General features: G+C 39.6%; 2 protein-coding genes across 14 annotated transcripts in view; one reads left to right on the forward strand and one right to left on the reverse strand.

Moving 5' to 3' along the window:
- The first annotated feature begins 40 nt into the window (after positions 1-40).
- Positions 41-8,514, forward strand: LOC105830743 (facilitated trehalose transporter Tret1). The gene is made up of 6 exons (XM_012670267.3): positions 41-1,199; positions 1,772-2,033; positions 3,825-3,985; positions 4,375-4,650; positions 4,826-5,073; positions 5,258-8,514. Exons 1-6 carry the CDS (start codon positions 1,115-1,117, stop codon positions 5,636-5,638), a joined length of 1,413 nt encoding a protein of 470 aa, XP_012525721.2. The 5' UTR covers positions 41-1,114; the 3' UTR covers positions 5,639-8,514.
- Positions 6,256-27,169, reverse strand: part of LOC105830738 (octopamine receptor Oamb) — a 121,077-nt gene continuing 100,163 nt past the window's right edge. For 10 of the 13 annotated variants that reach the window (XM_036283601.1, XM_036283594.1, XM_036283589.1 and 7 more), the window contains 10 exons: positions 22,884-26,725; positions 19,123-20,914; positions 15,024-15,161; positions 14,552-14,650; positions 14,286-14,413; positions 13,234-13,371; positions 12,454-12,736; positions 10,771-10,932; positions 9,809-10,122; positions 6,256-9,032 (listed from right to left, as the gene is read on the reverse strand). In XM_036283601.1, coding sequence (XP_036139494.1) covers positions 8,918-9,032; positions 9,809-10,122; positions 10,771-10,932; positions 12,454-12,736; positions 13,234-13,371; positions 14,286-14,413; positions 14,552-14,650; positions 15,024-15,161; positions 19,123-19,383 — 1,638 coding nt within the window. In that variant the 5' untranslated portion in view covers positions 19,384-20,914; positions 22,884-26,725 and the 3' untranslated portion in view covers positions 6,256-8,917. The remainder of the gene's footprint in view (positions 9,033-9,808; positions 10,123-10,770; positions 10,933-12,453; positions 12,737-13,233; positions 13,372-14,285; positions 14,414-14,551; positions 14,651-15,023; positions 15,162-19,122; positions 20,915-22,883; positions 26,726-27,169) is intronic. The other 3 variants (XM_036283624.1, XM_036283620.1, XM_036283588.1) reach the window with 3 other exon arrangements.

Genomic DNA, 27,169 nt, shown 5'->3' on the forward strand with positions numbered 1-27,169 from the left:
CTAAGATAAATGAAAAATATAGCAAATTATTAAAGTGATGTAATTTTAAGAAACGAGTTTTGACTAAAAAAATTTTTTTTAAATTAATATCTACGAAAAGAATTAATTTATAGATATAGAATTTATCGCAGTAATACTACTTAGTTAACGCAATAAACAAATGTATATTTTCACCAATATATTCACTCGCAGGCAATACATTTACGTTTTCTCTTTTAATGCTCCTTGTATCTTCGAATTTCAAATATTGAATTGTACTAATGGATCGTCTTTTAAACATATAGAAATTATGCAGTTGTAGAGATACGATTCCGGTCATATTCCGGGAATAAATTATCGAAATATCAAGTTTCGGTACCTCTGCTCTTGCGAAAGCATCAAATAATACACTTGTATTCGAGAAACAACATACCTCTTATGCGTTTTGACTCAGCCGAGCGCGTCGTGAAAGCGGAAGCGCGGCTGCGTTGAATGCCAACGTGCGAAACACCGCGTGTTCAAAGCGACATAAACGCGGCTTGAATAGAAGGCAGATGAACTTTATCCGCATTGTACTGTTTGATTCTAGAAGAGAGAGAGAGAAAGAGGAGGGAGGAAGAAAGAGAGACGCGTAAACAGAGACATAAAGACATAATAATGTAGATAATTACATACAAATTCTGATGGAACTCGACTCTGATCATTACGTCAGCGCCGGAGTTGCAACATCGAATCACCAATATCAGTATTGGCTCTGATAAGTTTCGTAGCGAGAGAACTCAAAAGGAATTAAGACGGGCAGTCTGTGATGTTCGACGGACCGCGCGTCACGTTCCTTTATTTTATCAATTCAATGGCCGCGTTCAGCAAAAAAAACAGTTTTGCCATTGTTGTAAAATTCTTTTATACGATTGGTTTATACAGTTAGATTCGACAGGAATCAGGACCAAGAACCAATCGTATCGAAGAATCTTACAATAGTTGCAAAGCTTTTTTTTGTCGCTGAACGCAACCATTGTCGGCCGAACCCTTTCCGCGCGCCGATGCGGAGCACCGACTGGCGAGCACCGTTTGTTTTCACGAAGTGTTTTAAGTGGCTAAAGTGATCGCGGGAGTTCTCTCCCGTGAATGCACAATGGCTTTAATTGCACAAAACGACGAGGAATCGTCGTGCGAGCGGCCAACTTCGAAATGCGCGCAATACGTGGGCGTGCTCGTGGGTGAGTGTTTTGTAGGCGGACGCTTAATCCTCTCGCGAACGCGCGCGATATTGAGATGTGGCTGCACATTTACACATGAATATTTAATAGACGCGAGGTAGCTGATGAAAAATTGATAAATTCAACGCGTGCGCTTTAGAGAGACGGAGATTTTAACGGTCATAAAAAAAAAGAGAGGAAAAAAAATCCGTGTAAATCTCGCCTTTCGTAGTCTTTTGGGAGCCTTTGGAAAAAAAGGGAGTTTGAGAAAAACTAGTGAGAACTATCACGCGCGATTGTCGGCATTAATCTTCGTGTCTCTTAATTTAATCGAAAGTTTGTCTCTCTTTCTAGTTAAAACTCTCTCACGATAGACATCTCTTGACTGTAATTTAACTTCGCGTAGCTGCGTGCCCGTGGGATATCTCCGAACGGAGAATATCAAGAGTAACGCGAGGAAGAAGAATATTCTCCGGACAGCGCGTTGTCGAAGATAAAATATTTCTCGAGATAGATCAAATAGAATATACCTCAAGAGGGGAATTTCATGGGATGAAATGCGCTTGACATTTACTTTCTGTTACTGCTTTTAGCGACATTCGCCGCATTCTCGATCGGCACGTATTTGTCATGGACGTCGTCCGCTTTGCCACTTTACAATGCGAATGGCACGATGTCTGTCAGCGATCAGGAAGGCTCCTGGATTTCTTCCTTAATACCCCTCGGTGCCATTCTCACCGTTATCCCGGCGGGAATGCTGGCAGATAGATTTGGTCGGAAGAAGACAATTTGGGCGACAACCGCGCTCTTATTTTCCTGCTGGTACATTATCGGATTCGCGCGGAGTAAGATATGGTATGAAGTTTCGCTTCAGGTTTTACGCAGTTATCTACTTTAATACTCTCTCATTTAGAATTAGTGTTTTATTCCCCGAAAAGGAATAGTAAATAGACCGATTTGTACTGAAATAATTATGTTGAGTGGTATATACCAATGCTGTACTGAAATAATTATGTTGAGTGGTATATACTTCAACGATAATATACTGATTCTTATCAGTAAAAATACACCTCTCTAGTTGAATTTACAATAAATAATTACTGATGATTAGTTATAAATATAGCACTGTAAATCAGTAAGATTTTACTGATTCAGATTAGTGAGTAATAATGAAAATTTAATTCTGCATTTAGAAATATTCTGTTCGTCGGTTTTGAAAAGGATGTAAAAAATGCAAAAAGACTTGAAAAATATCTCATGTAAAATGTTTTTGTATCTTTTTTCCTATACAGAGAAAAATGTTACTTTATATTCTTATTCTTATTTGTTTTGTTTATATTACTTTACAGACAATATACCTTTAGATAAAATTTTATTTTGTAAAAATAAGTACTTTTCAAACGATGTTGCTTCATTAGAATCATGTAACTTGATATCTCTCAACATTTGTCTATAAAATATTTTATATTAATTGTAATATTTTTATAATGGTTTTTGCAAAACAAGTAATGTTATTAAAGTAAAATGACGTTTTTTATAAGCAAGATCAGTAATTAATATTAAGAAGTAAATATATGTTATATCAATAAATAAACATAATTAATTAGTAATAAGAGAATAAAGACTGACATGTAAAAACATAACTAATTAAAGACGAGTCTTTTTCGGTCACGGTCGAATCTTCGTGCTAATATTTCTTGTATAATTTTATATACTTTTACAAGTTCATCAAAGAAAAGATACATAATATCAACATAAAGATCCGACTACGGTCGAATGTAAGGCTTGTTTTTAATTAGAATGTAACTAAATTAGTTAATTGAAGCAATAAGAGAATTTCTTCATTAAAATAACTTTTATTAAAATAATAAAACTATTTGAATATTATAATAAAATGGTTTTAAGTAAAAAAATTCCATTTTTTCAGACAAGGATTTACTTTAAGATTATTTTACATTATTTATATTACATTATTTGTAAATTGAACAAGTTCAGGTTGTGATGTAAATAGTTGTTTGATCGGACTATTTCAATGGTCTTAAGCTTTTTTCTTAAAAAAAAAAATAAAAAAAAAACGTTAAATATAGAGAAAAATTTCTCTCTGTGTAAAAAAAATATTGAAAAATTTTCTTATGCCAAAAAAATTAATAAATCAATTGCTAAATCTGAATCAGTAAAATTTTACTAATTTATAATGTTATTAATTATTATCATTAGTAATTGTTCAATGTTTTTCAGTAATTTCAATTAAGAGAAGGATGTTTTTAATACCTAAAATCAGTATACTATTACTTAAAAATAATATATTACTGATTAATACAGTTATAAGTACAGAATTAAAATCAGACTATTCTCTATCATTCAATGAATAATACACTGATTCTAATATAAATTAATTCAAATCTTCAATTTTCAACGTTTTTACAGTTAATTTAAGTAATAATGCAATTGGCACAAAAGGAATTAGTTATTCTAAATAATTATAATAAACGAAATCTTTCATCAAAGTCCGCAATCTGTCACGAATGTTTTATCCATCAATTGCATTGGCTGCGTTTCCAGCCAACGATAGCGATTTTACTGTAGCGGCTTTATTGATTTTCTACTTACGTTTCTTCTTACGTAATCAAGTTTTTCCGTCAAAAGGATTTTCCTGGCTCGGTTTGTTGCGGGAGCAGCATGCGGTGCAGCATCCGTCGTTGTTCCCATGTATGTTTCTGAGATTGCCCAGCAGAGTATTAAGGGTTTACTTGGCACCATTTTTCAATTACAGATTACCGCCGGAATTCTCTTCGCGTACGCTACTGGTAAAGAAACATTTAAATTTAAATATAACACTGATTATAATTTTGCAGCCTGTATCTTTTTTATAAATTAACCAATTAACATAAAACTGATATAGAATAATTAACGTCGATAATTAAGAGTTTCATAAAAATTTATAAACTACATTAGTTCATAATAAATATGTAAGTAAGTTCGCATCTTCGTTTAATTTTAATTCGCAACATGTGAACAAGGCTCCTCGTCTAAACCATTATGTGAAATGGTACAGGATCAGAGGAAGACATCATTATAAAGAACATTACTGTATGTACATGTTTGATGGCGTTTGCAATAATAGATAAAATTCAAGCGCACAACTGTGGAACAACTTTCCTGAAATGATAAGCACGGCGACATTTTACGTTTGCAGCTTTTACCGACAGCTTGCACGTCATCGCGATACTTTGTTCCATGACGCCCGCTTTGCTTTTGATCTCCTTCCCATTCGTGCCGGAATCGCCAGTATGGCTGGTCATGCAGGGTCGCAAGAATAAGGCGAATGATGTGCTAAAACACTTCAGGGGAGCTCGCTATGTCACCGAGACGGAACTGGTCAGGCTCGAGCTTCAGGCCTCGGAGATGCGAGAGACTAGGCCTACTATTTATGACTTGAGAAATTATAAAAAAGCGATCTACATCACACTCGGTACACGAAAATATTTAATTTAATTTGTAATTGTTAATTATTTAAGTTTTAATAAATTCCTTCATTACGTAATAATTACAGTTTATTCTATTAACTTTCTCTAATTTTTTATGCACATACATTACGTCAAATCGTGTTAGCATTTTAATTCAATTAATTAATTATTTTTTTCCAGGTTTAATGTTTTTCCAACAACTTTCTGGTGTTAATAGCCTGATATTCTACGCGAAAAGGATATTCGATGACGCGGGTTCAATTCTGAATTCATCCACGTCGTCAGTAATCGTTGGTGTCGTACAAATAATTGCCGCCTACTTTTCGAAAGTTTTAATCGAACGCGCCGGTAGAAAGTTATTATTATTCATTAGTGCGTCAATGATGGCCGTTTGTATGTTCACGTTGTCGGGATATTTCCGTTTCCAGGTAAAAGGATGATAAATTAATCATACATTAATTAAATCTTAATTGCAAATCTGCAATTCTCTGAATATTCAATTAAAAATATTAATATTCTCCAATAATAATTTTCAACTGCACGCTAATCTGGTATTGCACGTTTCTACATTGAAATTTCTTAATCAAATTGACTTCTCTTACGTTTCTACAGAAGTCGCATGATCTCTCAAACTTCTCTTGGGTACCTCTGCTCTCGTTCGCAGTATTCGTCATCATTTTCAACATCGGCTTCGGTCCCATACCGTGGTTGATGATCAGCGAGTTGTTCACGAACAACGTGAAGAACGTGGCGAGCGCTGTCGCTGCGACGTGCAACTGGATGTTGGCTTTTCTGGTGACAAAATGCTTTCAGGACATGGTAAATCTCATGGGAATCTCCTCGTCGTTCGCCACGTTCGGCATGATAAATTTAATCGGAACAATATTCGTTTCTGTGATGGTGCCGGAGACGAAGGGCAAAAGCGTCGAGGAGATTCAGATCGAGTTGTACGGGACTCAAATTACAAGCCCGAGGGAGACATTGGAAATGTGATGAAACATAAATGAAATGATTACTGAATCGAAACGCTCAATTGTAGAAATATGGTTGTGATTCGTTTGTATGATAAATATTTTTTAAGTCACTTAAAGTAATTTAAAGTGCATAGTTTTAACATTTAATGTCGGAAAGTGTAATTTCAAAGTTTTTACACACTTTTCAACAAAAAATTGTTTTGAAATTCATATCTAGCTAAATTTTTAGACAACTTTAGCAAAACCGTGCAGATAAAAAGGAATCACCACGGCTTATCTGATAATTACACATATAATTACAGAAACTACCTTTATACCGAGAGGGTAACTTTCGGCGACATATATAAATATATATGTACATTTATAATATTTTTTTAGATAACTAGAAAAATTATACGACGTAATAAAACAAAGAATTTTGTTGTCCTTTCGCCTTTTTAAATTTTCAGTGGTATTGATTTAATACGTACCGTAAAACGGACCCGTGCTGCGTCGCTGAACTTCCGTGCACGTGTAATGCGGATTGCAAAAAAGACGGATCTGTGTTCATACGTACTCACATATTTATTTTCCATTCGATCTTTTTACTTATTTATACGATTTTATATCACATAATACATGAATCACGCATTTTTCTTTTCTTTAAATCGATCGGTCGTCTCGCCGCCCCCGAATCGAGTTACAATTACGCAAAGCTATGACAGCGAAAAGGACATCTAAAATGGTCGAGAAAGAGTTCTTCTGCGAGGACGAGACGTTGACTCTTTCACGTATCAATATTCGTCCGGCAATATTCGCGCGATATTATTCCGTTGTACAACAAAGTAAAACATGCGCATTTTACACGCGCGGTACAAATGTTTGCCGTACGTACACGTGGGATAAAAAGAAACGTACGGTTCAATGGCGTCGAATAGTTGCGATCTCATTCCAGATGCATTCCGAAGAGTCGCTCGAACGATAAAAAAAGAAGGTGACTGGAGAGGAATTGAATAATGGGGAGAGAAAGAAAACGGGGGAGGGAAACGCCGATTTATGCGAACGTGAACGCGAACATCGGTTCATCATATAGAAGATATATAACGACATACTTAGCGTGTTGTTGCGTACACATAGATATATCGATATGTATGTACATAGGAGAGGAGTCTACGTCGCTCGCCTGTCGGACAGGAGACGATTGTCCAACATCTGCCTCTCCTTTCTGGGCTTGAGAACGATTCGCGACGATTCTCAAGCCTTCGGAGCGCAAATCCTCCGACAGCGACGTGGGACGAGTGCGTGGCGCAATACGTACGCACAGACACGTCTCGCGGACGACCAAGAGCGAATTAGTCGATCGGTCGATCCGATCGTCCGCGAAATCGGGGAAGGGCTTAGGGGACTAGAAGCTACACGTAGCGTAATTCGCTTGCGCGAGTCCGTATCGAAATACGAATAAATAACATTGCAAAAGGCGGCGCTGCATGTGAAAGAGCGGAAAGAGCGGGGCGTTAATTTTCTCTCGTCGCGAAAACGGTGCACTCTACTACGAGATGACGAAAGAAGGTACACCGATTGCGTACATATTATTCGAAATTATCGGAGATTACACAGTTCGACAACAAAAAGAAAATCAGCAAAATGGGACTAGTTATTATTTGTAATTTTTTTTCACCAAATATGTCACAATTTATAAAAATTTGCAATTAAAGTTGGAAAGAGGTCTAAATCACGTACCTTGTCGTATTATAATTATAATGCGTGATGTGTTGGAGAATTTATATTGTAATCAAAAGTAAATCCATTATTAAAACATTCAATTTATATAATGTAAACGGAAATTTTGATTGAATATGATTTATAATTAAAATATGGGGTCTGTTGAGAAAAAACTGTGAATTAAATTATTAATGATTTATCAAATAACTTTCAAAAATTTATATATAGAAGTCTTTATAATACTAAATACGAATTTAATACTAAAATTGACAAATTTAAAATGGTAAAACTAGTACAGCTGATAAAAATTAAATTATGTTTAAATTTTAACAAAAAGTTCTTTTAACTGCAAATTTCTTAAAATCATAACACAATAAAATAATTTGGAAATCGTGCAGATGTGCGTTTTTAGCATCCAAATTATTATATTGAAAATGACGAGTTTTATTCTGGTATTTAAAAAAGTCAGTTTTTTTGTTGAACTGTGTCATCGTCTCCAGATCTAGCAAACGACCGATCATCCTCCGGTGATCTGCGTGGGACACACGAACATATTAATTGTGACTTGTTGCATATACCGGACGTAAGAAGACGGTCGTTTATGAGGGACAAATCATGCGAAGCTCTCCTCGTGTAACCCGAAAGATCGAAGCGAAGCGCCGTGTGTACGATTCTCGCGAAGAAATTAACGCGTGTGTAAGAGATCCGTATAGATCGGTTTTCGTCTTCTTCCCTTTTTCCTACGTTTCCTGCGGATGAAACGCCGCGTTCCAGGCCTGTCGCGCTAGAATCCAATTCCGAGTAGACGCGCGCGTCGCAAGGCGCTCCACCTGGCACTCCGTTTCCGTCGACCTCGCCGCAATTACAGCGCAAAGGCAAATCGTTCAGCGTCCTCTTTTTTACTTTTCTTTTCTTTCCTTCTGCTTTCTACGATGGATGACAGTAAGGCGAGGAGAGCAGTCAGCGCGCTACTTTTGATTTACCGCTCCGTGCAAACTCGTTACAGCGAGATCGCACGCGATTTAGCGAGGGAGCAGGCACATTATTTGCTCACCTCACTCAAGAAACTGCCCGGCTCTTATATCGCTGTTGACCTGGCGTAAAGCCACCGTTGTAGCGAGATTACGTGGACAAGCCAAGCAGTCGGGAAGTTTTTTTTTTCTCCACTCAACGACAGAGAGTAACGAGACAAGTTAGGCGAGTGGCACGTTACTTGTCGCTTGTTACTCGACTGTTACCCGCCTGTTATCCGATTTCGTGCATTCGCGGCGGCGACGGAGAATAGGGCCCGGGCGCGAGTTTCAGCTTCACCAAATGTCTCATTTACGCGAAACGCTGACGCGACGTCAGTCCGATGGCAGAATGATGAAACTGATTTGAACGTTGGGACACCAAGCGTCGGGGCGGCCGCGACTCGTTGTCGTCGTTGTCGTCGTCGTCGTCGTCGTCATCATGGCGTACGGGCCGCGAGGAGGACGTGTCGAGCGCGGCCCTCATCATCGGAGCACCGTCGTCATCAGAAGGAAAATATCCTCGCTTTGGAGGATCGGGGATTGAAGGTGACGCGCTGCGTGCTAGCTCGGACGTGTCGCTACAATCATCTGGACTCGCTCTGCGAGTGAGTCGCCTCCAACGACGGATCCGGATCCGAGTCGTCGATGGAGGTCCCGTGCTGGGCCATACGGATTGAATAGCTCGGGCTTCGCTCGTTCCTACGAGACACACGCAGAATCGTTCCCGTGAGACGCGCCGGGAGATGCGATCGTCATTCCGCGGATTTCTTATGAGAGCTATAACGTTCTCTATCAAATTAATTGAAACTTAGAGGTCTATAAAATCCAAAAGCATACTTTTTAACTCGACAGAGGTGTGCGAATCGAATTGAATCTGCCGTAATTCGATTAAAATTTGAATTATTCGTGTAACCCTACAAAAATTTTAGATCCCCTTAAATCCGAGTCACAAAAACGATTGCACATTTTACAATTCAGGAAAAATACGTTTATAACCGGATAGAAACATTGATCCTTATATAGAATTCTATGATATATATTATCGTTTACGATACATAAAAAACGATGATAAAACTTAAAGATTTTTTTTATGTGACCGTATAAAATAAGTCTTTCGCGTTTAGTTCAACGGATATGAACAATAATCGGGTAGATAAAAAACAGACACACCGTAAACTGACGTATGGCAAGGTATTCTAAATTTAAATCTTAAATTCAAAATATGAACGAGATTGGTTCTATAAATCTTAAATTTAAAATACGGACACAAAATTGGTTCTTTTAATCTCCTCCTTTATGAAAGGCGCGATCACGTAAAAATATATTACAAAATGCAACGCCATTTCACGCACTTTGTAACACAAATCGCAACGCCGACTCAAATACTTCTTTTATACGGCGCGAGAACGTATAAGACCGTGCAAAAATAAATCGCAGAACGCGCAGAACTTTGTAATACAAATTTTAATACTGACCTCATCGCCAATTGGCTGCCGTCGCTGCCACGTCGCAGGGTGTTGGCGCGTTGTATGCAGGAGCACTTGCAGCAGAGAATTCTCTTAAAAGCGAAGCGAAAGTCCTTGCTGAAGAGGGCGTAGATACACGGATTTATCGCGGAATTGCAGTATCCTAGCCAGAACAGTACGCTGAAGACGGTTGGATGGATGTGATTCGGGCAGAACGCGCGCACCAGATACATGGTGAAGAAGGGCAGCCAGCACATAATGAAGCCGCCGACGATGATACCCAAAGTCTTCGCCGCCTTCGTCTCCATGCGAAATCTCTTCACCTATACCAAAGAAACGATTTTGCCGAAGTATCTAAAAATTTAGCCAGATACGCATCTGAAAATAATTTTGTTGGGCTCTTAAAATACTTATAGGACGTTCAAATTAATTGCTAGAATGGAAAAACTTTTTGCAGCATTTGTCACCATTGTTGAGCATTCTATTAGGTGAGTATGAAAATCTTGTCCCGTTTTTGAAGAGGATAAAGATTTTTGCACTAATTCAATACGTATTTATTTTGACGGCCCAATTAAATCATTTTCAAATTTATATCTACAAATTTTTGAATACTTCAGCAAAGCTGTTCTAAGCTAAGCATTTTAACAAAGTAGATGATACTAACTCTCTTATGATACGCATTCTTCTACTCTTTCAAAGGAATATAAACTCTCTTATAATAATCTCTTACAATCATTCATTTTGATCATTACTACGTGATCTCTACGATTCAAATTAATGCTGACAGATAATTAACATCGACGTTATCACACGTCGATTGAGATAGAAAAAAATTTCCATCGTAAGAAGTCTTACAAAACTAACGAACATTGCTCGTTCGTTAGTTCTTATACAATACTTGAAAAAAAAAAAGTCCCGCGATAGCTAAAGTGTAAAAGCTGTAAAAATATGCCGTTGTGAAAGACACACACTTGGGCTTTTATGTTTCTCTTGCCCAGCTTCATCACTCGCGGCTTCTCTTCGTTGCTAGGCGTCATCTCGCGCAGCGACAACTCGTCGCCGGTCACCTGACTCTCGCAGCTGCTTCGCCTGCTCGGTCTTTTGCTGCTGCCGACCCTATTGACACCACCGACCTGAAAGGGGATTTAACAAGTCGGCCTTTACGACTCCGACACACATACACACACACGAACGCACATACACATCACGCGCGTCTATAAAATATAGATTCACTTTGGCACGAGATTTATGAATGCCGTAAAACGTCCGCTCTTTCATAACGAGTGTGTAGAGTCACTGTTGTCAAAACCATCGCCATATGCGATCATATTTAGCTGAATGCACCTTCTTACGGGCGCAAAAAATGTAAACCAGGCAACAGCAACGCGATTTACAGACATTTTCAGAGATTGAAATTTACTTATTCAGATAAAATCAATTTTTGAAAAGAAATTCTTCTTTCGAAAATTGATTTCGATCGTGAGCTTGCGAAACATTTTTGAAACATTTTTTAATGCTTTCTTTTTACTTGATATTCCAACGTCTCCATTAAAATGGGACACTTGCAAATATGTATTTATTTATTTATCGATATCAGTGATTACACATAACGGGAAAGCCTTCAACGAAACGACTACGTGTCCATATCCTGCTTCGTTTTGTTCGTCTGTAAATCCGCGTGATATGGACTCACATGCGGGAGAATAATCACGATCGACGATTTAAACGGCAAATAAAAGCTCGGAGAACCTCGTGAAACAAAACAGCGAGAAGAGGAAAAAGAGTGAATTTATACGGCTCGATAGCCTCCGTTCGATCGAACGAGTGCCACAATTTTATTGAACGAAAAAGTGATCCTTGATTCGTTTCATTTTGCAAAATGCCGTCGATTAGTCGCCAATAAAAAGCGTGTGCACTCGAAATTGCAGCGACGAAATGTCACCATCAGGAGTGTGGTGCTGGAACGTGAAATTTACGCATGTTTGACATCACTCCCAACGGTGAGGGTTGTAAATTCTATCCTCTCGATCGGAATTTACGTTATTATGTTATAATTACATACCAATAAAAAATAATATAAAATAAATCTTTCGTACAATTCGTTTCGAAATGTTTTCTCTATTATAGAAGTTATAGAAGTGTTAAAACTATACGTCAAGATCGTAACTCTAAAAGCAAGAAACATTAAGGTAACATTTGAAATATTGAGTTCACATGTTTCGTGTATTTTTTAAACGTTTAAAAAAATAATATTGTAAATAATACCGTTGAACGTTAAAATAAACATTTCAAAAAATGATTTCAAATATGATTTTTGCCGAAATATTGTTAAAACGTTGCTTCCAATAGAAATATTGTTAAAACGGTTAAAAAATATTATCTCCAAGTCATAGTCAAAGTTTGTTTATATAACATCGAATATAACATTAAATATCGCATATTTAAAAACGTTATATGTTATTGAATATATTGTTGTAATAATGATATAGTGGCAATTTTATGCTTACTGAAAATCTTATGACGGAAGACAATCATTATTCTTAAAAGATAGAAAGAAAGGTCGAAAAATTAAAACATCAGAATTCGCACATATCAAGCAATTAATTAGTCCTCAGAGAGGCCTCGTGAATGGAACTCGTTAAAATCTAATTTACCTTAAGATGCGTGTTTCGCGAGGTCGGACAAAGCTGCGTCTGCGTCTGCCCGTTGCTATAATGAACCGACATTTGCGAACACCTCGATGGCGTTCTCTCGAGGGTGTTGCACTTCGTGTTGAGCGTCTCGGTGCTGGGATAGGAGACCGAGATCTTGATCTTCTCCCGCTTGACGGAGCTACGGCCGCTCGAGTCCGGACTTCTCGAGTTGCCGTTGTTGCTGCCGTTGTGGACGCTACCGCGGCCGCGGTGTATTCGTAAGGTCAGTCTTTGTTCGTCGAACCTGCATAAGAATGGGGAAATGCGTCGTGCTCCCGTATAGACATTCTCTATTATGCCTGTCAGAGGCATAATAAAGCTTCCTTAAAAAGACTTCCTCTCTCGCGCAAAGAAAAAGCTCAACCGCAGACTCGCGAATGAAACGACGGCTCAAGAGAACAAAGCGCGGAAAAATATATTAGAATGCAGAAAAATTTATTTGCTACGCCATTTTAAAAAAGTGAAACGAGAGAACATAACAATATACATATTATATATAAAATATTAAAAATTTGTACCGGTAGAATAATTAGCGCCTGACAAGATATACGCTCGATTAAGTGCATCGAAAAAGCGCTTTTTTTCCTGAAGAATCTATAATATATATTCATTCACAATGTACATTTATATTTTCAAAGTTTTATAGGAGTATAAAAAAAAATTATAGGAGTATAAAAAATTCATTCACTAGTCTGGAGTAAACGGAAGTTTTTAAAATATAGGTACTGTAAATTTATTTACCTGGTGCCAAACATTTTCGAGGCTTTTGTTGTTCGAAAACCTTGATTAATGGCTCTCGTCGTGGAAACCGCGGCGTTGTAGATCCGCCAATAAAAAAATAGCATCACCAGCATCGGTATATAGAAGGAGCCTAGGGCGCTGCAACATAGTGCGATTGCGATTTCCTGTTCACGCTGGTGATAATCGCGGTTTCCCATTTCGCGATAACATATCGGACACTTTTGCGCGTAACCAACAGGGTTCGAGGCATCAAACTATTGTGAATATTAATTCGATTACCGGCTCTAATAATGAACACGATGATCCAATCGAGAAATACGAGGCACTTGAAACGCAGGCGTTTACGAATTATAAGGTTATTGATCGTACAACGCGTATATGTATAATCGATCTTGGTTGATACGCGCATAATAATGCGCGATATATAGAGAAATAAAACGTCTAATATTGGTATCTACAGTCTCTGACATTTTGGATTTAATTCAAACATAAAAGCTAATGTTGCGTATGTAATTTGTGTCGAGCTATAAATATTTTCTTACAATTTCTGTTTTTAAAATGGAGATAAAATATAACAGGAGTAATACGAATGAAAAAGAGAATATGCTTCTACTTTGCAAAAATATCTATTATATTTCTGTTTGAAAATTAATATTTTTAGTTAAATGTTAATACATATGTGTACTTATTATACAAAAAAATCAGTTGTGATTTATAAAAAAACTTTTATTATAAATAACATTTCAGTAAAAAACATATTTAAAATGCACTTTTAATACTGTATTCTGATTTATATATTCTAATTTATTCTTGCAGAGCACGTTAAAATTAATTTTACGCAGGCAAATGAAGAATCTCTTTAATGTAGGAAAGGCACTTTCTCGGTTATTTTGCCATTTTTACAGCTATTTTACCGGACAACGGCGGAAAACCAATTTATCTCGATGTATAACGCGCAAAGAGAAAACTATTCGTGTAATTGCTCGCTGTTCTACGAGTCATAATCCAATATGTATGTAATGAGAGGCGAAAAGAGGCCTTAGGGGACTCACCTGTAAACGACGTAGCCGGCATCGTTAGTCAGCTCGCAGATCCATGGGCACGGCTTCATCGGCACGAGTATAGTGGTGGTGTTGGACGGGCCATATAGGGGAAACGTGTCATTGTACGTAATGTGCGACTGCGGGAACAAAGGAAAAAGATTAAAAACGCATGCGAACGAAATGGTCCAGCGGCCGGAGTTAATCGGACGACGGCGATTGAAAAATCGCTCCGAAATAATAGTGTAAAGGCGGATTAGCCGCGGCTAGCTACGCACCCGTTTGTCCTTCCAGCCCACTAGAGGTGGAAAACAGATAACGAAGCTCGAAACCCAAACGGTGGCCACCAGAAGTCTAGCCCTCTTCGTCGACATAAGCTGGATTTGCGGAAAAAAAAAAAAGAGACAATTAACAAGGAAGTGCTCATCAGGGACGCGATGATCGCATAGATGTGAAGGAACAACGCGATTAATCGATATAATCTTTCGCTTTAGAAAAGAATATTCACATTTCTTCAATTATTGAAACAATTCAATTTTCTAAAAAACAAAAAATTCCAAATTTGAGCATTATTAACAGAGTATTTTGTTTAACAAATGCATAAATTGTTAAATAGTTTTAAAATCTTAGTCGTCTATAGAATTTGCTTCTAATTCCCTCTCTCATCGTCGAATTAATTGGCTAAACTGACGCGCAACGCGCATCTGATTCCCTTGGGATAATCGTTTTCGAATGTCGAGTGGTACTTGCCTGAGGATAACTGACTGGCCTGGTCACAGCCAAGTACCTATCTAAGCTGATGGCGCATAAATTCAATATCGACGCTGTGCACATCCAAACGTCGACCGCCAGCCACACAGAGCACCAGAGGTTTCCGTATATCCAAACCTTTCGAGAAAGAGAGAGAAAGAGAGATGTTGAAAAGAAGTACGTTCAATACGAAACGTCAGCGGCAAAGAATCTTCCGCTGTTTGACGGAAACGGTAACAAAAGCTTATTCTTTATTTAATCCTGCTGTTCTGTTCGAATTTTCTACATCATCACATTGTTTGAAGATCAATAAAAAAGTTGTAAGAAAAACAATTTTTATAGAAAAGAGTTCCATATTAAGAGGAAAAAAAATCATTAAAATGGCAAATATAAAAATTATAAGTTGATAAAATATTGATAATTATTTCTTTAATTTCTTATATATATAAGAAATAGACCCAAACAGCAGAATTAACTTTAAATAATCAAATATAATCAAATTGATTTTACTATAATACAGCACGATTTATTTTCCAGATATTTAATATGGGTAAAAAGCTAAATTGTCAAAAAAATATAACACTCGAAATTGAGATAAAAATAACCGTATATAAACTGAGTAACGAATAGAGTGAAGCTTATCGCCGATAGGCAGATGAGCTCATGTGTGTGATTGACAGCGATGCGTATCTCGTTACTCGCAAAACCTAGCGGGCAGATAAGACGCGGGGTCGGCACGTGTCAATCGTCGGATCAATTCCCATTCAGGTCGAACGTGATTCACAATGTAACCACGTACAATAGAATCCCATGTACCGCATGCGGCATCTCCATGTTCATGCTGCACGCACGCACAACGCATCCGCATAATGACGAGCAATACAACCGCGCGTATCTCCCCGGGGGAGAAGGAGGGGAGAAAAGGGATACTGCAACTGACTGCAACCACCTGTTCAGAATTGGCTTTGGCCCGTGATGTTGCGCGTGTTATCGATATCGGAATTCAGTAATTAACCATCATTATTTACAGTCAGATTATTGTAGCTTTGATTGTGCACGGTCACTGAATCACAACTAAATTGATGCTTCGTTCCCGTTTAATTTTCTTTAAATTTACTGATTGCGCGCGCGTCCTATCTGCCCGGAAGGAGAAGTGCGCGATCTAATTAAATAAGGATTCTTTATAATTTGGTTTTTGAGAAAGCTTCTGGCTAACAAAAAATTTATTACTTTTCTTAAAAATTCTACTGGTAAAATTCAAAATGTAAAAATTTTGTACAGTAATAGCAAAAATAAAATTTGTAAATATCTACAAAGACAAATTGCAAACTAATATTCTTCTCCTTTTATATTAATAAAATTTTGTTTAAGAAATTTAATAAAATCTTGAGTTGCATGTGTGCTATTACTAAATAATGACAAAGGAAAAATAATACTAATTATTATTATTCAAGCGATTGCAAGCTGTAGAAATGTGTGAATGCTTATGTCTTTCGTTTTTTATCTTTGTTCTTAAACTCACCTGACAGCGCATTATTTAATTAAAGTCAATTTTATATCATATAATTAGTAGGTAGTATTCATAAAAACATTCTCTATCAGCATACTCATGGCACATTAATTAAACGATGCCTCGAGGCGTCTAATTTCGAATAAATGGCGAGAAAAAGAAATAAATTAAATTAATATAGTAAATATTTTACTCATAACCTTTATCTTCCCTTTTTTGTTTCTGATTGTGCCTGTGGTTAACATAACTAAATATAAAAAATTCCGTTTATTTTTATTTTCCAATACTTCGATATCTATTTTTATTTTTTATTCAGTTGCAAGTCTACACAATACAATTTTAATTAATTTGTAATAGACCTCTGTTGTTAATTTCTTATTTAGCATTCAGTGTTACTGTGTTTTACTACAGCAATTAATATTTCATTTTAAAATAAAATTATTTAAGTTTTCTGTTAGAATAAACACTTTGCAAATATATATCACACGTTTCTACTAGAGAATGTTCATTATTGTTTTTTTTTCTTCTCTTTGCGTTCAGAAGACTGTATGCCGCGCCACTCGACCAATTTCTTCGGAAGAAAGAGGCAAGGAGGAAGGAAGACCTTTCGGAGAAAGAGTCGTATCGTGATAAGTGCGCGATGAACTAACTGTGCTATATCGTGCAAACTCCAGCTAAATGGAGCACCTCATTCCCAGCTAAGAGAGATTCACACCGCCTCCATACTCTATCCACTGCCCACCGACCCGTTTCCAGGTTTCTGGTGAACACTCGCAAGCGTACATACACGTGAATATTGCAGGCACGCGAAATCCTGGCTGTGTGTGTGTGTATCAAGACCAAAGGGAAAAGCCAACAAACTGTTGCATCCTTCGCGAATACCACTTAAATCGGCATGGCTCGTTCGACAACTTCAAGATAAAAATGTACCGCCGTTCCTCCGTACGTTTCTTCTCGCAAGACTTTTTAATCAAATTAAAAAAAAAATAAGACAAAGCTCAAAGGGATAGTACAACGAGTCCCTGAGAGATATGCCGAAAGGATTACCTTGCCGTGAGAAAAAAAAGCAAGAAAGGAACTAGAGTGCTTAACGATGCTCTCGGAAGGCTACCTTGGAAATACCATTTTCTTCACACGTGATAACTTATAAAAAAAAAAAATCTCGCGTACAAAAATATATCTAACATATAACCAAAATATAATGGAATTTTTGTGGAAAAAATTGTAGGAAAAAAGACGTGTATGCAGTAATTTAATTAAATAAGAATCAGGAATATTATCACAGAAATCTATCGAATCAATGAATAGTAAAATTCTTAAACAGAAGAGTTGAAATCGACAATTGTGATGTTCAAAAATGCAAAATAAATTACATATTTGTCAATTAAGAATTCTTAAATTATATCCTGGAGAATGTTTAGTTATAATAACCGAACTTTGATAAAATAATTTCAATGAGATGTTTAATTAATATAATGTATTCAGTAGAGAGAGATAATATTGATATATTAATAGTAACCAAATATAACAACATAATGACAGTAACCAATCGATTACTGAACGGTTATAAACTTATTATATATTTGGTTATATTAACCAAACATTTGATCAAAATTATTGCCAAAGCTTAGTAATCATCATAAGTTTGATTATTATTACCAAACTCTCTTTTCAGCGTAATTTTCAAATTAAAATCAAAACAATTTCCTTCAAATATCGGAGAGCTTGCGCTTTCAAGTATTATGTTTGCGTGCGTTTCGAAATACTAATATTTTCCGTAAACAATGCGCACCCAACATCTGTAAAATACACCTCGTCAGTGTAACAACAAGCGGATATTGCGTGAGACAGAATTTGGCGCTTTGTCCAAACTGTGAGGGTAAATCGATCCTGTCGAAAACCGTGTGCGAATAGTGAATGTCCGGAAGATGAAATTTCGCTGGCAGGCAACTCGTCGTTGTATCGATACGTCATAATGCCGTTGCGATTGATGCTATTGTGCGCGGTTGTTGTATGAAAAGTGCACTATTGATTGCGACAAAGTGAATACCGTCGATTCAAGATGCAACACTGACAGGTCGATATAAAATGCAAAACTTGATGCGCTGCTTTATAAAGCGCGCGTAGAATTTTTTGTGACACGATAAATGATTTCTATCGAGCGCTGCTTTTTTGTTGTTACCCTTTGTTGTTACTTTTGCTTTTCACTTCTTTTTATATTGAATAGAAAAATAACATAATATTTACAAAAGAAATAAATATGTACATATTTTTTATAAAAATTATATATAAAGTAGTAAACTGTTTAATGTTAACGCTTTCTTATCCCTTTTGTCATTACTCTAAAAGAAATATTAAGCAAAATTTGGTTAATATAATAGCAATAAAATAATACCGTTGTGTTAATTAAAAGATGTAATCATATAATCAAAATATGTTAAGATGGCAAAATTGTGTAATTACTACAACAATAATATTTCATTAGCCACATATCAAAGCTTTGCTTGCTAATACAAAACATTTCTCTCGGTGTAATGTCTATTCGTTATACCGCTGCCAATTAACGCAATGAATGGAAAAAGATCTTACCTTGTAGACCTCCCAGGTCGCGCTGAACGGCAGGACGGCGACGCCGACCATCAGATCGGCGACCGCCAGGCTCACGATGAACATATTCGTCACGTTCCTCAGCTTGCTGGTGCAATAGACGGCCAGGATGACCAGGACGTTACCTACCACCACCATAACATCGACGATCGCCAGGACGATTAGGGCAATCACGTTCCACAGGCTTGACCACTCGACGCCGTCGTACAAAGCAGCGCATGCGGTAACGTTCAGGTCTCGCATTTTAATTAACTCTCGCGGTCCTCGGGTACGCCCATGCGATCCTGTCGAAGGACTCCAGAGGATATCGGGCACGGTGACGACGACGGGAAGCGCGAGCTCGATAGGACGCGCGAGGCATCTCGAGCGGTCGTAACAAGATATCCAAGTTCTTCTTCCGCGTTAGCACTTAAATGTAATTCGAAACGATCATACGGACACTGCGATTATTGCAGTTTTTTTTTTTTCACACAAAACACTACAATTCTCCCGCACTGTCACGAAATAACAACCGAAAGACTGGCCGACCGATTCACTCGACGCGGCAGGACTAGAATTCGAACAAGCTCAATGTTTACTGTGGTTCTTGAAACACGAGAGCAGCCACACTTCCTTCGTGTACTATTAACCTATCGACTAGTTACGTTTGGTTTCTCAATTGATTATTTCTCCATTAATTTATATCTTATACGCGAGTGACGCCCGAGACATTACGCTATGGCGACTTTGTATCATGCAATCTTCTTACTATAATTTCACGATCGAAAAATTCTTGACGTTACACATAACAAAGACAGAATATATGTATGTAGTTTGTTTCTGAATTATTCTCCAAACTGCCACTGAACTTTCCTAGAAACAACGATTAAATTTTATCGAATAAGTTACACTGTTTTCGTATCAATGTAGCGTTAATCGTTATTACAACGTAGCCTTCTTCTTCTATCGGAGATTATTTGTGATTTTTCGTCGCACACGGTCGTTAATCGAGGACCAATTCCCGTGCGGATTCCCGTCAATATTTTCACGATCACGGTCGGATGAGCCCGTTAATGCTGCGCGTCACGTACGCTCGCCGGTACACTTGATCATACGATGACCGGTAGTCAATCCTGTGCGCTTCAGTTTCGCGGCTGCAAACACGATGGCAAAACGTTATTCCCCCCGGGATAATCGATAACACTCCGTTCTCCGTGTCGACACACAGTCGCTCGCGTTGCACCTCGAATGTTATCCGAACGTTACGCGGCTTCTAAACGACGTTGTTTCAGACAGCGTTGAGGGTATCGAATTTAGTATCGAGTCCTAGTCTCGATCTAGCTCGTGTTCCAAATGTTTGCGACTCGTTCGCCGTCACCGGGGTCTCCACCCTCCGTCACTAAACTTCGAGCGCACGATCTACGTCGCTGACAACGTAGTCGTCAGTCGATCAGTCTTCTACTCGCGACTTCAACGCGAATTTCCTCAAAGTTTATCTCCTCGGATACGTGTAACTATGTCCCTCGTTCCGAATTCTACGTGAGCTCTCTCTTTCTCGTACACACGACTGTACACTTGATACTGTTCGATGGAATGAAACGAGCGATTCTACGAGTATACGTTAATACTTGAACGCTATCTCTCGCGTGGCAGCGGTTTCGCTGACGTAATGCGAGGGAGGTCGAAGAACTTGACGGAAACCGTTTCGATGAGATCGCCCTAATCGTCCGTCAACGTCGTCGAGCTCCTCCGTATTGTCATACGATCCACGTGCCGCAGATCCATTAGTGTTTTCCTAAAAAAAGACGGCAGCGGTATAAGGAGGGGAACACGTGTTGTAGTTGGCATCCTCTGACGACGCGCTGACACTGCTCGCTTGATCGTCGTCGGTTTCCCTTCGATCGTCGTTGCAGTATACGCCTCGTCTCTCTCTCTCTCTCTCTCTCTCTCTCTCTCTCTCTCTCTCTCTCTCTCTCTCTCTCTCTCTCTCTCTTCTCCCCTCGCCGCGGATATATCGTAACCTGCAGCAGCCTCTCCTCCGGAGGCCGCTTTAGTCACGCTATACTGCTTCGACTGCACTTTTCGCTCCCCCGCACAAGCCACCCACGACGATCACGTACTCACCCCTCTTCCCTCCCCGCCCACGTAACCAGCCGATTCTCTCCACCGTCGTCTTCGGCTTCACCCAACCGAGCGAGGGTGCTGCTTCTCTGGAGCCCGGTTACCAAATCGAATCCGACGAAAGTTTTCCGTTGCTCGTTCCGCCCGAGAGATCGACGTTATTCCGACGGGAATTGAAAACAGCAGCGCCGTCGCCTCTATTAGACGATCGTCGACCGGCGTTCACCGCGAATTTATCAGCATCGAGACGACTCGCTGAGTGTCCCCCTTTTCTCGATCTCATCCCACATCCCGAGTCCTAGTTAGATAAAGCACGATCTGATGCTTCCAGGAAGCTGTGGGCGAATCTTCCCAGTATATACAATCGAAATTGGTGATTTCGAGAAGTCCTAATCGCCCACTGTACCTCTGTTTGTGCAAATATACGTATAATCGAATTTCATCGAGAGATGGGGGTATGGAACTTTTTCGCGTAAGGAATTTTAGAACAAAAGATATCTCGCTTTCTAGAATTGAGATGCGTCACCACGTTTCTCTCGGTAGTAATAGAGAAAAATCACCAATACTTTGTTTTTGGCTTTGTATTTCTTAAATAAGAGCTAAAAATAAAATTTTGAAAATATAAATCTATCTAGACAGTATATTCTATCAGATAATATGAATGGCTTTTATAATACTGTTTCACATTTTGTATATTAATTTTCGCAACATAACTAAAAATTATAATTTAAGAAATTGAGTTTCAAAATTGATGTAATAGACTACATTTCCCTTTTCTTTTTCTTTTCAAAATTAGATAAGTTTTTAATACACTTTATATAGGAAAAAAAGCCGCTAGAATATATAAATTAGATTTTTATTTTTTTAATTATCCAAACAGATCGTATTTTTATCAGGATTGAAGCGCAATGTTTATTCCGAGAAATATGTAAGAGGGCTACTCTAAGGAGGTCTACAAGTATTGGCAACTTTCTTTTTATGACACTCGGAATCTTTCAATTCTAAAAAACGTTCCGATTTAACTGAAAAAAAAGCTGAAGGTTCGCAATGTGTACTGTCCTCAAATCAACTTCTAACTCTTGTGTTCACTGAGAAAGATACGTTTCTCTTATTGACATCTTCAGCGAGAAACGCCTTGAACTTTTACATTTTAAATCCGCACGATCGTACACGAATACGGTCGCGATCTCCCGAATAAAAATTATTTTTCTCTCTTTTAAATTTCGCTCTTCTCCCTCAACGTTGAGTGATACCGGATGAACGATTCCTGTTGCTCGTTTTGCGGGCGAGAGTAGTTTCCCGTTTAACTCGGCGACGAATATTTCACGATCTTTCATCGAATAAAAATCCCTATTCCCTAACTGTCGACTCTTTTCGATGGTGCCGAGAGAATCTCCATTACGACGAACACGTATAAACGGTCGCTCGTTAAGACGAAAAAATCGGATTACTCTCGTCGTTCCATATTTCACGACTTCGTGGGCCACGGTGGAAGGAGAGAGAGAGAGAGAGAGAGAGAGAGAGAGAGAGAGAGAGAGAGAGAGAGAGAGAGAGAGAGAGAGAGAGAGAGAGAGAGAGAGAGAGAGAGAGAGAGAGAGAGAAAGAGAGAGAGAGAAAGATAGAAAAATAATTTCTCGTCTTACCACACTTCGATTAAATTCCCTCAATTCTCGCCTCACTTCCGCGTTTCGCACTTCACCAGATCTTCCCGCGCGAAAGATTCTCAACTCCGTTCCTTATAATTCCCTGTAGTAGAGCGTGTGCTCGACAGAACGTACGTCCTCCTTGACAATCAAGGTTCTTCCTCGTTCATAAATTCGTTCCGCTTCGACGCAAAATCCGGATTATTTCATTTGATCTTTGCACGCGCGCGCGCGAGTGCGCTTCGGTTTCCCTCGTGCGATCGTACCGGCGAGAATGTAGGAAGGATGCCACGGGCAATGCGAGTGTATACGTGTTGCCCTTAATAAACGGCGCCGTGGGACACGAAGGCGCGTTCGTGCCCTAAGTCACGAAATCTCGATTGAGAATGCCCTGCGCGCGCTCGTCCCTCAGGATTACGCTCCCGGCGCAATGAATTTACCGTTACGTGGCCGGCCGGAAATTGCAACCTTCCCCCCGGCGCTCGTCCCGGCTTGTCTCCCACCCTTCCGCGCACTTCCATTCACCGGCCGGGAAAAGGGCAAACGGGACAGTGCGGCTGACGTTTCGGCGACTTCCTGAAAGTACGATCACGTTTCGCCTCTGAATGGGCGAGAGCGACAAATTTTTGCTGTGGTTTTCATGCCGAGTTTCGATGCAGGCTCGCGATCTCCCTCGCGATCGTTTGTCGACGTGTCGGAAGTGCACAGGGCGTAGCAGGGAGGGGCGATCGATGCCGGGGATACTGAAAATTCCCAGGGCGTAGATTCCACGTAAATCAGTTTCGCTAAACGACTTTGCACACGCCTCCCTTCCCCTTCCGGCGATCTACCACCGCCTACCCCTTTTTCGGACGTGGGTGGACGAGTGGGTGGATTTTATTCGCTGTCTCACTCTCTCAGGGACCCTCTCGATGTCGAAGTCGTACCTTCTGCGGTAGTTTCCGCGCAAAACAAACCCGGTAGAAGATTTTATTTCTCCTCTCGACGATCGACGATTGCCATCGGACGAGACCGCGGGAACTTGGAGGTCGCCTGATAGTCCTTGGAATTTCCGTACTTCTCGCGCTTTTTCCTTTCAACCGTTTTCCTCTTCCTGCCACCCTTTCCCAACAGTCTTTGTGAACGGCGCGAGTCCTCCGTTTGTCGAATGTGACGTTGGATTTTGCTGCGAATAATTTTTCACGTTCAATGACGTCTCACGCGCGTTTCCCTTAACTTCTTCGTTTCCTCTGCTCGTCGATTTCCGCTGCCCTATACGTTTCCCTTTAAATCGAATAAAATACCAATTTAAAAAGGATCCAGTTTGTCGAAGACGACTCGCCTCGTTCGCACTTTCTAATTCAGGTTCGTAGAAGTAGCCAAATTAAATCTTTAATTCAGGCCTCGGAATTCCCGCGCGGATACACTAAACTAATCCCGCTGCGTCGATCGTTTTACCTCCTTCTCAGAAACGGGAGTCGATATCTTCCTCCTCAAGTTTTTTTCTCTGTGCGGGTAAATTAAAACGTTCAATGAACCGCCACTTATTTTCCCTCGCACCTCTCGCGATGGAAAAGAAAAGGCGTTAAAACGCTACATGAATTTTCAATTATCCCTCTTCGCGGCTACCTCGGCAGTCTCGCGGGTTTTCTTTAATTACATCGCTTCTACGCGGAGATCTGATATGCCGAATGAATTTCCAACGATCTCTCTCGGTTTGGTCGCAATTTATTCCCCGAGTTGCGCAAAACGCCGGATGAATTTTCGATGAGTTTCTCAGTACCGTCGCTCTTCTGTACTGGAAGTCCGACCGTTACACTTGCTCCTCGACAACAGGATCTCAATAATGCTACCACTGCACCTATCGTAACGATACTTAATCAGCACTTTATAGAAATGCCGATTAAAAAAAGAACCAACGAGCTTTTAATTAAGCGAATCTCGGATGCAGCACGATATTCGCCCGGTAGCTTTATCTCGCTATAATTTCTGGTCTAATTTTGCCGAGGAATACCTTCGAAATACCATTCTTCTCTCATGTGCGCCGAAAAATCGAGCGCTCCTACCGGAAATTCGGTTTAAATAATCGCAAGGAGATCGCGTTAATTACCGCTGGCTTTCAGTCTTGAGCGGTCGAATATTCCGACAGCCTCTCTGTTTTAATCACTGCGCGCGCGCAGATATACGTCTACGCTAAACTACGAATAAAAATCCTTCGTTTTGATCTCCTCGCTTTTGTTCCTCCGATGCGCTCAACTCCAGCTGAATCATTCGCTCGAATTTGCCTCTACCTTTTCACGTTACGATTCCCTTTCTGGTCGATGCTCTCCTCCTTAATTGCCCTTTCCTCAATTTTTTCAGATCAATCTTCTTCCCTTTCAAACCAAACATTTAAAATGCTCGCTCGCTCGCGAGTAATAACCTTTATCTTCCACTCTTTCCTCTTCTGCTTTCTCTTTCTCCTTTGATATTGATTTACACTCGACTGCCTGCACCTTTTAATTGTTGGCACTCTCTCTTTATTATTATTCTTCTATCTGGATCGCAGAGGACCTCAAATTTCCGCAAGCCTTTTTGATTTTTATTGAGCCAAACAGCTTTATAACAATCTCTTTCCGCCAATGCTGCAGCGAAATAATTTTAGACCGATCTACCTATTGGACTATGCTCGAGTGGCACTCAAACTTCCGTAATGCCGACGATTCGTCCTCTTCGAGGGGTTCGGTAAGCCTTCAAATAGTCCTTCAGTAGGTTTTTCCACTTAACGTGACCACTAAGTTCCAAGTCGCAGTTCTCGACCAAATTCTCACAAGAATGTCTCGCAAAAGTTCTCTCTCTCTCTCTCTCTCTCTCTTCTAATGCCCCAATTTTTAAGATACACGGTGAGAAAGGGAGAACGATGGAAGATAATCGGGAAGCGAGCCTTTGAACGATCAGTTGCAAACTGGAACACAGCAAGCTCGTCCGATAAACATATTCGCGAGGAAGAAAACTCTCTCTCTCTCTCTCTCTCTTTCTCTCTATTTTGTTCGCGTTGATCACGTAACGCGCGTGATCGTTATCCGAGCTTCACGCGCGCATCTTATTGCCGGTTAGTGTATGCAACTTGGCGCGCCCTACGACAACGCTAATAAACGCGAACGCAACGGGAAGCGACACGCGTTCTCGAAGATGAGATCCTCGCTCGCTTTAATTATTCTTCGGTGGGATAGCTGATTTTACAAGAAGTTACGAGCAACACTTAGATCGTAATTAACGTTAACATATAACGATATAATGTTTACCGCTTTTAATATGCATAGATGTATCCGACCAGACGACGCTCATGACTTTGCCGTCGCAGGATGACGTGCTCCAGGCTCACGTGTTTCCCTCGGTGAGGTCTACCTTGGTCAGTCTTAGCGATTTTCACGCGATTTCAAGCCTCTGGAGTCGGGTGGTGAGAAAAAGGGAGGAGTCTAGGAGTAAAAATCACAGCCAACGAAGTGAAATTACGCTCGTCGATCATTGCCACGATGGCGATCAGTCTCATGTGCTCTCGTATGTATGTGCGCTCCTATTCTCTTTATCCCCGTCGACCGATCGCTCCGAATGCTCCCGGGTACGCTAAGTTATCTTCCGGCACCTGCCGCACTGTCTGTATCTGAGCAATCTGAACAGTGCCGCCTTCTTGATGCGTTTCGATCGCATTATTTCGCCCGATCGATCCCGGCTCGACGACGACGACGACGACGACGGCGACGACGACGGCGACGGCGACGGAGATCCTCTCGAGGTAATGCGCGTAATGCATCCCACGGGCCACGCACTTCTCGATGATTTATTCCGTCCTTGCGTTCATTCCGCCCATCGAACGGTAGCGTCTGCAAAAGAAAGCACGAGAAAAATCCCGTTGTTACTGCGGCAAGGGCTGACTATCAATCGGCGACGACTGCAATCGACGACTACAGTTCAATCCCGAAGAGAAACGATGACCGTACTTGCGTACAAGGAAAATAACTGTTACGTTCTCTTTGTTTTAACGAAATAAATCCTGCCGAAAAAGGAGAAAGATCTCTCCTTCGCCTCTCTCATTCTCTTTCACAAGTTTTTTAAGAATAAGATAAGAATTAAATGTAATTGTAACGATAAAATTATATTCTTCCATTCAGTTTTTAGACTTTCACAGACTTAATGGTGAAGATTATTAAATCAATAACATCTCTTTTTCCTTTTTTAAAACAAATTTCCCTTTGCTTTACTGTACGTATGCGAATAGATAAGATTAATTAATATTATTATTAAGTTACTCTAATTAGCCCCTGAAT

This window comes from Monomorium pharaonis, chromosome 1 (genome assembly GCF_013373865.1).
Source record: "Monomorium pharaonis isolate MP-MQ-018 chromosome 1, ASM1337386v2, whole genome shotgun sequence".
Classification (NCBI taxonomy): domain Eukaryota; kingdom Metazoa; phylum Arthropoda; class Insecta; order Hymenoptera; family Formicidae; genus Monomorium; species Monomorium pharaonis.